Source organism: Pygocentrus nattereri, chromosome 20, assembly GCF_015220715.1.
Source record: "Pygocentrus nattereri isolate fPygNat1 chromosome 20, fPygNat1.pri, whole genome shotgun sequence".
Lineage (NCBI taxonomy): Eukaryota > Metazoa > Chordata > Actinopteri > Characiformes > Serrasalmidae > Pygocentrus > Pygocentrus nattereri.
Window position 1 is genome coordinate 35,868,282 of NC_051230.1, and position 12,752 is coordinate 35,881,033.

The following is a 12,752-nucleotide window of genomic DNA, read 5'->3' on the forward strand; positions in this document are numbered from 1 at the left end:
TAATCATCACACTGAACACTCTAATCATCACACTAAACACCCTCTTATCATCACATGAATACTCTCTAATCAGCCCACTGAATACTCTCTAATCAGTCCACTGAACAATCTCTAATCATCACACTGAACACTCTGTAATCATCACACTGAACACTCTAATCATCACACTGAATACTCTGCAATCATCAAACTGAACACTCTGCAATCATCAAACTGAACACTCTGTAATCATCACACTGAACACTCTGCAATCATCACACTGAACACTCTGCAATCATCACACTGAGCACTCTCTAATCATCACACTGAACACACTAATCAGCACACAGAACACTGTCTAATCATCACACTGAACACTCTTTAATCACACTGAACACTCTGTAATCATCACACTGAATAATCTCTAAACATCCCACTGAACACTCTGCAATCATGAGATTAAACACTCTGTAATCATCACACTGAACACTCTGTAATCATCACACTGAACACTCTCTAGTCATCACACTTAACACTCTCTAACATAGTAGGCCTGTCTGGGCTTGTGGAGTGCAATTACTCAGGCTTAAAGCCTTTTACTGCTTTTTATACTCTTTTATACCATCAGTAGTCTAATAACTGCATGTGTTCTATTGCTGTTAGTACACCTGGACAATGTTCAGCTTGATGATGATTCTAAAGATTTATATTAAATATCCAATATTCTGACTTATCAAACATTAAAGTTACCAAGTTCTCATTCTCTTTCTTTCAGCCTCTACATCGCTGGACTCTGCTGGTGCCAACGCTACAGCTATTAACAGTAAGTGAGCAGTCAGAGGTCAGACTTCACTATTCAGACACCCAAACACATGCTAAACCCCCCCACCCACCCACCCACCCCCCCCCCCGCCCGCACAGGCACACAAACACACGCACGCGCAAGCACACACACAAACACACACGACGTACAGACTCACAGCTAAAAGTCTGACAGTGTTTCTCCATGGACCTTGTGGTCTGAACTCCTGTAAGATGTCGTCAAAAAACAATGTAGGAGGTGTTTAGTAATGACTGGGTCTCTCTAATCATCACACTGAACACTCTGTAATCATCACGCTGACCACTCTGTAATCATCACACTAAACACTCTCTAATCATCACACTGACCACTCTGTAATCTTCACACTAAACACTCTCTAATCATCTCACTGAACACTCTGTAATCATCACACTGAACACTCTAATCACACTGAACACTCTGTAATCATCTCACTGAACACTCTGTAATCATCACGCTGAACACTCTGTAATCATCACGCTGACTACTCTGTAATCATCACACTAAACACTCTCTAATCATCTCACTGACCACTCTGTAATCATCACACTAAACACTCTCTAATCATCTCACTGACCACTCTGTAATCATCACACTGATCACTCTGTATTCATCACACTGAACACTCTGCAATCATCACACTGAACACTCTGCAATCATCACACTGAACACTCTGTAATTATCACACTGAACACTCTCTAATCATCACACTCAATACTCTCTAATCATCACAGTAAACACCCACTAATCATCACACTGAATATTCTCTAATCGTCACACTGAACACACTCTACTCATCACATTGAACACACGCTAATCAGCACATTGAACACTCTCTAATCATCACACTGAACACTCTCTAATCACAATGAACACACTAATCATCACACTGAACACTCTCTATTCAGCACACTGAGCACACTAATCAGCACACCGAACACTCTCTAATCATCACACTGAACACTCTTTAATCACACTGAACACTCTGTAATCATCACACTGAATAATCTCTAATCATCACACTGAACACACTCTACTCATCACATTGAACACACTCTACTCATCACATTGAACTCTCTAATCATGACACTGAACACTCTCTAGTCACAATGAACACACTCTAATCAGCACACTGAACATTCTGTAATCAGCACACTGAACACTCTCTAACTATCACACCGAAGACACTGTACTCATCACACTGTATACTCTCTAATTATCATACTGAACACTCACTAATCATCACACTGAACACTCTCTAATCATCACATTGAATACACTAATCAGCACACCAAACACTCTCTAATCATCACACTGAACACTCTTTAATCACACTGAACACTCTGTAATCATCACACTGACCACTCTCTAATCATCTCACTGAACACTCTAATCACACTGAACACTCTGTAATCAACACAACGCACACTCTGTAATCATCACACTGAACACTCTAATCATCACACTGAATACTCTGCAATCATCAAACTGAACACTCTGCAATCATCAAACTGAACACTCTGTAATCATCACACTGAACACTCTGCAATCATCACACTGAACACTCTGCAATCATCACACTGAGCACTCTCTAATCATCACACTAAACACACTAATCAGCACACATAACACTGTCTAATCATCACACTGAACACTCTTTAATCACACTGAACACTCTGTAATCATCACACTGAATAATCTCTAAACATCCCACTGAACACTCTGCAATCATGAGATTAAACACTCTGTAATCATCACACTGAACACTCTGTAATCATCACACTGAACACTCTCTAGTCATCACACTTAACACTCTCTAACATAGTAGGCCTGTCTGGGCTTGTGGAGTGCAATTACTCAGGCTTAAAGCCTTTTACTGCTTTTTATACTCTTTTATACCATCAGTAGTCTAATAACTGCATGTGTTCTATTGCTGTTAGTACACCTGGACAATGTTCAGCTTGATGATGATTCTAAAGATTTATATTAAATATCCAATATTCTGACTTATCAAACATTAAAGTTACCAAGTTCTCATTCTCTTTCTTTCAGCCTCTACATCGCTGGACTCTGCTGGTGCCAACGCTACAGCTATTAACAGTAAGTGAGCAGTCAGAGGTCAGACTTCACTATTCAGACACCCAAACACATGCTAAACCCCCCCACCCACCCACCCACCCCCCCCCCGCCCGCACAGGCACACAAACACACGCACGCGCAAGCACACACACAAACACACACGACGTACAGACTCACAGCTAAAAGTCTGACAGTGTTTCTCCATGGACCTTGTGGTCTGAACTCCTGTAAGATGTCGTCAAAAAACAATGTAGGAGGTGTTTAGTAATGACTGGGTCTCTCTAATCATCACACTGAACACTCTGTAATCATCACGCTGACCACTCTGTAATCATCACACTAAACACTCTCTAATCATCACACTGACCACTCTGTAATCTTCACACTAAACACTCTCTAATCATCTCACTGAACACTCTGTAATCATCACACTGAACACTCTAATCACACTGAACACTCTGTAATCATCTCACTGAACACTCTGTAATCATCACGCTGAACACTCTGTAATCATCACGCTGACTACTCTGTAATCATCACACTAAACACTCTCTAATCATCTCACTGACCACTCTGTAATCATCACACTGATCACTCTGTAATCATCACACTGAACACTCTGCAATCATCACACTGAACACTCTGCAATCATCACACTGAACACTCTGTAATTATCACACTGAACACTCTCTAATCATCACACTCAATACTCTCTAATCATCACAGTAAACACCCACTAATCATCACACTGAATATTCTCTAATCATCACACTGAACACTCTCTAATCACAATGAACACACTAATCATCACACTGAACACTCTCTATTCAGCACACTGAGCACACTAATCAGCACACCGAACACTCTCTAATCATCACACTGAACACTCTTTAATCACACTGAACACTCTGTAATCATCACACTGAATAATCTCTAATCATCACACTGAACACACTCTACTCATCACATTGAACACACTCTACTCATCACATTGAACACACGCTAATCATCACATTGAACTCTCTAATCATGACACTGAACACTCTCTAGTCACAATGAACACACTCTAATCAGCACACTGAACATTCTGTAATCAGCACACTGAACACTCTCTAACTATCACACCGAAGACACTGTAATCATCACACTGTATACTCTCTAATTATCATACTGAACACTCACTAATCATCACACTGAACACTCTCTAATCACACTGAATACACTAATCAGCACACCAAACACTCTCTAATCATCACACTGAACACTCTTTAATCACACTGAACACTCTGTAATCATCACACTGACCACTCTCTAATCATCTCACTGAACACTCTAATCACACTGAACACTCTGTAATCAACACAACGCACACTCTGTAATCATCACACTGAACACTGTAATCATCCAACTGAACACTCTCTAATCATCACACTGAACACTCTGCAACCATCCCACTGAACACTCTGCAATCATCACACTGAACACTCTCTAATCATCACACTGAATAATCTCTAAACATCACACTGAACACACTAATCATCACACTCAATACTCTCTAATCATCACAGTAAACACCCACTAATCATCACACTGAACACACTCTACTCATCACATTGAGCACACTCTACTCATCACATTGAACACACGCTAATCATCACATTGAACTCTCTAATCATCACACTGAACACTCTCTAGTCACAATGAACACACTCTAATCAGCACACTGAACACTCTGTAATCATCACACTGAACACTCTGCAATCATCCCACTGAACACTCTGCAATCATCACACTGAACACTCTCTAATCATCACACTGAATACACTAATCAGCAAACCAAACACTATCTAATCATCACACTGAACACTCTTTAATCACACTGAACACTCTGTAATCATCACACTGAATAATCTCTAAACATCACACTGAACACTCTGCAATCATCAGACTGAACACTCTGTAATCAGCACACCGAACACTCTCTAATCATCTCACTGACCACTCTGTAATCATCACACTGACCACTCTGTAATCATCACACTGACCACTCTCTACTCAGCACACTGAACACTCTTTAATCACACTGAACACTCTGTAATCATCACACTGAACACTCTGCAATCACCACGCTGAACACTCTCTAATCATCACACTGAATACTCTCTAATCATCACACTGAACACTCTGTAATCATCACACTAAACACTCTGTAATTATCACACTAAACACTCTGTAATCATCACACTGACCACTCTGTAATCAACACACTGACCACTCTGTAATCATCACACTGACCAATCTGTAATCATCACACTGAACACTCTAATCAACACAATGAACAATCTGTAATAATCACACTGAGCACTCTGTAATCAGCACACCGAACACTCTGTAATCATCACACTGAACACTCTCTAATCATCATGCTGAACACCGTCTAACATAGAAGGAGTGCATGTTGGGCCCGTCTGGGCTTGTGGAGTGCAATTACTCAGGCTTAAAGCCTTTTACTGCTTTTTATACTATTTTATACCATCAGTAGTCTAATAACTGCATGTGTTCTATTGCTGTTAGTACACCTGGACAATGTTCAACTTGATGATGATTCTAAAGATTTATATTAAATATCCAATATTCTGACTTATCAAACATTAAAGTTACCAAGTTCTCATTCTCTTTCTTTCAGCCTCTACATCGCTGGACTCTGCTGGTGCCAACGCTACAGCTATTAACAGTAAGTGAGCAGTCAGAGGTCAGACTTCACTATTCAGACACCCAAACACATGCTAACCCCCCCTTCCCCGCACAGGCACACACACACACACACACACACACACACACACACACACACACACACACACACACACATAGACGTACAGAGTCACAGGTGAAAGTCTGACAGTGTTTCTCCATGGACCTTGTGGTCTGAACTCCTGTAAGATGTCGTCAAAAAACACTGTAGGAGGTGTTTAGTAATGACTGGGTCTCTCTAATCATCACACTGACCACTCTGTAATCATCACGCTGACCACTCTGTAATCATCACACTAAACACTCTCTAATCATCTCACTGACCACTCTGTAATCATCACACTAAACACTCTCTAATCATCACACTGACCACTCTGTAAACATCACACTGACCACTCTCTAATCATCACACTGACCACTCTGTAATCATCACGCTGACCACTCTGTAATCATCACACTAAACACTCTCTAATCATCTCACTGACCACTCTGTAATCATCACACTAAACACTCTCTAATCATCATACTGACCACTCTGTAAACATCACACTGACCACTCTGTAATCATCACACTGACCACTCTGTAAACATCGCACTGAACACTCTAATCATCTCACTGAACACACTACTCACACTGAACACTCTGTAATCATCACACTGAACACTTTGTAATCAACACAACGCACAATCTGTAATCATCACACTGACCACTCTCCAATCATCTCACTGAACACTCTAATCACACTGAACACTCTGTAATCAACACAACACACACTCTGTAATCATCACACTGAACACTCTGTAATCATCCAACTGAACACTCTCTAATCATCACACTTAACACTCTGTAATCATCCAACTGAACACTCTCTAATCATCACACTGAACACTCTGCAATCATCACACTGAACACTCTCTAATCATCACACTGAATAATCTCTAAACATCACACTGAACACACTAATCATCACACTCAATACTCTCTAATCATCACACTGAACACACTCTACTCATCACACTGAACACACTCTACTCATCACATTGAACACACTCTACTCATCACATTGAACACACGCTAATCATCACATTGAACTCTCTAATCATGACACTGAACACTCTCTAGTCACAATGAACACACTCTAATCAGCACACTGAACATTCTGTTATCAGCACACTGAACACTCTCTAACTATCACACCGAAGACACTGTAATCATCACACTGTATACTCTCTAATTATCATACTGAACACTCACTAATCATCACACTGAAAACTCTCTAATCATCACACTGAATACACTAATCAGCACACCAAACACTCTCTAATCATCACACTGAACACTCTTTAATCACACTGAACACTCTGTAATCATCACACTGACCACTCTCTAATCATCTCACTGAACACTCTAATCACACTGAACACTCTGTAATCAACACAACGCACACTCTGTAATCATCACACTGAACACTCTGTAATCATCACACTGAACACTCTGTAATCATCCAACTGAACACTCTCTAATAATCACACTGAACACTCTGTAATCATCTCACTGAACACTCTGCAATCATCACACTGAACACTCTGCAATCATCACACTGAACACTCTAATCATCACACTGAACACTCTCTAATCATCACACTGAATAATCTCTAAACATCACACTGAACACACTAATCATCACACTCAATACTCTCTAATCATCACAGTAAACACCCACTAATCATCACACTGAACACACTCTACTCATCACATTGAACACACTCTACTCATCACATTGAACACACGCTAATCATCACATTGAACTCTCTAATCATGGCACTGAACACTCTCTAGTCACAATGAACACACTCTAATCAGCACACTGAACATTCTGTAATCAGCACACTGAACACTCTCTAACTATCACACCGAAGACACTGTAATCATCACACTGTATACTCTCTAATTATCATACTGAACACTCACTAATCATCACACTGAACACTCTCTAATCATCACACTGAATACACTAATCAGCACACCAAACACTCTCTAATCATCACACTGAACACTCTTTAATCACACTGAACACTCTGTAATCATCACACTGACCACTCTCTAATCATCTCACTGAACACTCTAATCACACTGAACACTCTGTAATCAACACAACGCACACTCTGTAATCATCACACTGAACACTCTGTAATCATCACACTGAACACTGTAATCATCCAACTGAACACTCTCTAATCATCACACTGAACACTCTGCAATCATCCCACTGAACACTCTGCAATCATCACACTGAACACTCTCTAATCATCACACTGAATAATCTCTAAACATCACACTGAACACACTAATCATCACACTCAATACTCTCTAATCATCACAGTAAACACCCACTAATCATCACACTGAACACACTCTACTCATCACATTGAACACACTCTACTCATCACATTGAACACACGCTAATCATCACATTGAACTCTCTAATCATCACACTGAACACTCTCTAGTCACAATGAACACACTCTAATCAGCACACTGAACACTCTGTAATCAGCACACTGAACACTCTCTAACTATGACACCGAAGACACTGTAATCATCACACTGTATACTCTCTAATTATCATACTGAACACTCACTAATCATCACACTGAACACTCTCTAATCATCACACTGAATACACTAATCAGCAAACCAAACACTATCTAATCATCACACTGAACACTCTTTAATCACACTGAACACTCTGTAATCATCACACTGAATAATCTCTAAAAATCACACTGAACACTCTGCAATCATCAGACTGAACACTCTGTAATCAGCACACCGAACACTCTCTAATCATCTCACTGACCACTCTGTAATCATCACACTGACCACTCTGTAATCATCACACTGACCACTCTCTACTCAGCACACTGAACACTCTTTAATCACACTGAACACTCTGTAATCATCACACTGAACACTCTGCAATCACCACGCTGAACACTCTCTAATCATCACACTGAATACTCTCTAATCATCACACTGAACACTCTGTAATCATCACACTAAACACTCTGTAATTATCACACTAAACACTCTGTAATCATCACACTGACCACTCTGTAATCAACACACTGACCACTCTGTAATCATCACACTGACCAATCTGTAATCATCACACTGAACACTCTAATCAACACAATGAACAATCTGTAATAATCACACTGAGCACTCTGTAATCAGCACACCGAACACTCTGTAATCATCACACTGAACACTCTCTAATCATCATGCTGAACACCGTCTAACATAGAAGGAGTGCATGTTGGGCCCGTCTGGGCTTGTGGAGTGCAATTACTCAGGCTTAAAGCCTTTTACTGCTTTTTATACTCTTTTATACCATCAGTAGTCTAATAACTGCATGTGTTCTATTGCTGTTAGTACACCTGGACAATGTTCAACTTGATGATGATTCTAAAGATTTATATTAAATATCCAATATTCTGACTTATCAAACATTAAAGTTACCAAGTTCTCATTCTCTTTCTTTCAGCCTCTACATCGCTGGACTCTGCTGGTGCCAACGCTACAGCTATTAACAGTAAGTGAGCAGTCAGAGGTCAGACTTCACTATTCAGACACCCAAACACATGCTAACCCCCCCTTCCCCGCACAGGCACACACACACACACACACACACACACACACACACACACACACACACACATAGACGTACAGACTCACAGCTGAAAGTCTGACAGTGTTTCTCCATGGACCTTGTGGTCTGAACTCCTGTAAGATGTCGTCAAAAAACACTGTAGGAGGTGTTTAGTAATGACTGGGTCTCTCTAATCATCACACTGACCACTCTGTAATCATCACGCTGACCACTCTGTAATCATCACACTAAACACTCTCTAATCATCTCACTGACCACTCTGTAATCATCACACTAAACACTCTCTAATCATCACACTGACCACTCTGTAAACATCACACTGACCACTCTCTAATCATCACACTGACCACTCTGTAATCATCACGCTGACCACTCTGTAATCATCACACTAAACACTCTCTAATCATCTCACTGACCACTCTGTAATCATCACACTAAACACTCTCTAATCATCACACTGACCACTCTGTAAACATCACACTGACCACTCTGTTATCATCACACTGACCACTCTGTAAACATCACACTGAACACTCTAATCATCTCACTGAACACACTACTCACACTGAACACTCTGTAATCATCACACTGAACACTTTGTAATCAACACAACGCACAATCTGTAATCATCACACTGACCACTCTCCAATCATCTCACTGAACACTCTAATCACACTGAACACTCTGTAATCAACACAACACACACTCTGTAATCATCACACTGAACACTCTGTAATCATCCAACTGAACACTCTCTAATCATCACACTGAACACTCTGTAATCATCCAACTGAACACTCTCTAATCATCACACTGAACACTCTGCAATCATCACACTGAACACTCTCTAATCATCACACTGAATAATCTCTAAACATCACACTGAACACACCCTACTCATCACACTGAACACACTCTACTCATCACATTGAACACACTCTACTCATCACATTGAACACACGCTAATCATCGCATTGAACTCTCTAATCATGACACTGAACACTCTCTAGTCACAATGAACACACTCTAATCAGCACACTGAACATTCTGTTATCAGCACACTGAACACTCTCTAACTATCACACCGAAGACACTGTAATCATCACACTGTATACTCTCTAATTATCATACTGAACACTCACTAATCATCACACTGAATACACTAATCAGCACACCAAACACTCTCTAATCATCACACTGAACACTCTTTAATCACATTGAACACTCTGTAATCATCACACTGAACACTCTGTAATCATCACACTGACCACTCTCTAATCATCTCACTGAACACTCTAATCACACTGAACACTCTGTAATCAACACAACGCACACTCTGTAATCATCACACTGAACACTCTGTAATCATCACACTGAACACTCTGTAATCATCCAACTGAACACTCTCTAATAATCACACTGAACACTCTGTAATCATCTCACTGAACACTCTGCAATCATCACACTGAACACTCTGCAATCATCACACTGAACACTCTAATCATCACACTGAACACTCTCTAATCATCACACTGAATAATCTCTAAACATCACACTGAACACACTAATCATCACACTCAATACTCTCTAATCATCACAGTAAACACCCACTAATCATCACACTGAACACACTCTACTCATCACATTGAACACACTCTACTCATCACATTGAACACACGCTAATCATCACATTGAACTCTCTAATCATGGCACTGAAAACTCTCTAGTCACAATGAACACACTCTAATCAGCACACTGAACATTCTGTAATCAGCACACTGAACACTCTCTAACTATCACACCGAAGACACTGTAATCATCACACTGTATACTCTCTAATTATCATACTGAACACTCACTAATCATCACACTGAACACTCTCTAATCATCACACTGAATACACTAATCAGCACACCAAACACTCTCTAATCATCACACTGAACACTCTTTAATCACACTGAACACTCTGTAATCATCACACTGAATAATCTCTAAACATCACACTGAACACTGTGCAATCATCAGACTGACCACTCTGTAATCAGAACACCGAACACTCTGTAAACATCACACTGAACACTCTCTATTCATCTCACTGAACATGCTAATCACATTGAACACTCTGTAATCATCACACTGACCACTCTCTAATCATCTCACTGAACACTCTAATCACACTGAACACTGTAATCATCACAATGAACACTCTGTAATCATCACACTGAACACTCTGTAATCAACACAACGCACACTCTGTAATCAACACAACGCACACTCTGTAATCATCACACTGAACACTCTGTAATCATCACACGGAACACTCTGTAATCAACACAACGCACAATCTGTAATCACACTGACCACTCTCTAATCATCTCACTGAACACTCTAATCACACTGAACACTGTAATCATCACAATGAACACTCTGTAATCATCACACTGAACACTCTGTAATCAACACAACGCACACTCTGTAATCATCCCACTGAACACTCTGCAATCATCACACTGAACACTCTCTAAACATCACACTGAATAATCTCTAAACATCACACTGAACACACTAATCATCACACTCAATACTCTCTAATCATCACAGTAAACACCCACTAATCATCACACTGAACACACTCTACTCATCACATTGAACTCTCTAATCATCACACTGAACACTCTCTAGTCACAATGAACACACTCTAATCAGCACACTGAACACTCTGTAATCAGCACACTGAACACTCTCTAACTATCACACCGAAGACACTGTAATCATCACACTGTATACTCTCTAATTATCATACTGAACACTCACTAATCATCACACTGAACACTCTCTAATCATCACACTGAATACACTAATCAGCAAACCACACACTCTCTAATCATCACACTGAACACTCTTTAATCACACTGAACACTCTGTAATCATCACACTGAATAATCTCTAAACATCGCACTGAACACTCTGCAATCATCACACTGAACACTCTGTAATCATCTCACTGAACACTCTGCAATCATCACACTGAACACTCTGCAATCATCACACTGAACACTCTAATCATCACACTGAACACTCTCTAATCATCACACTGAATAATCTCTAAACATCACACTGAACACACTAATCATCACACTCAATACTCTCTAATCATCACACTGAACACACTCTACTCATCACATTGAACACACTCTACTCATCACATTGAACACACGCTAATCATCACATTGAACTCTCTAATCATGGCACTGAACACTCTCTAGTCACAATGAACACACTCTAATCAGCACATTGAACACTCTGTAATCATCACACTGAACACTCTCTAATCATCTCACTGAACACTCTAATCACACTGAACACTGTAATCATCACAATGAACACTCTGTAATCATCACACTGAACACGCTGTAATCAACACAACG

General features: G+C 40.1%; 1 protein-coding gene across 1 annotated transcript in view; it reads left to right on the forward strand.

Annotated features, from left to right (window-relative positions):
* LOC108416232 (autotransporter adhesin BpaC-like) overlaps positions 1-12,752 on the forward strand; it is an 87,692-nt gene that overhangs the window by 43,750 nt on the left and 31,190 nt on the right. The window contains exons 22-25 of the mRNA XM_037531384.1: positions 755-802; positions 2,873-2,920; positions 5,586-5,633; positions 9,199-9,246. Of these exons, the coding sequence (XP_037387281.1) occupies positions 755-802; positions 2,873-2,920; positions 5,586-5,633; positions 9,199-9,246 (192 nt within the window). The remainder of the gene's footprint in view (positions 1-754; positions 803-2,872; positions 2,921-5,585; positions 5,634-9,198; positions 9,247-12,752) is intronic.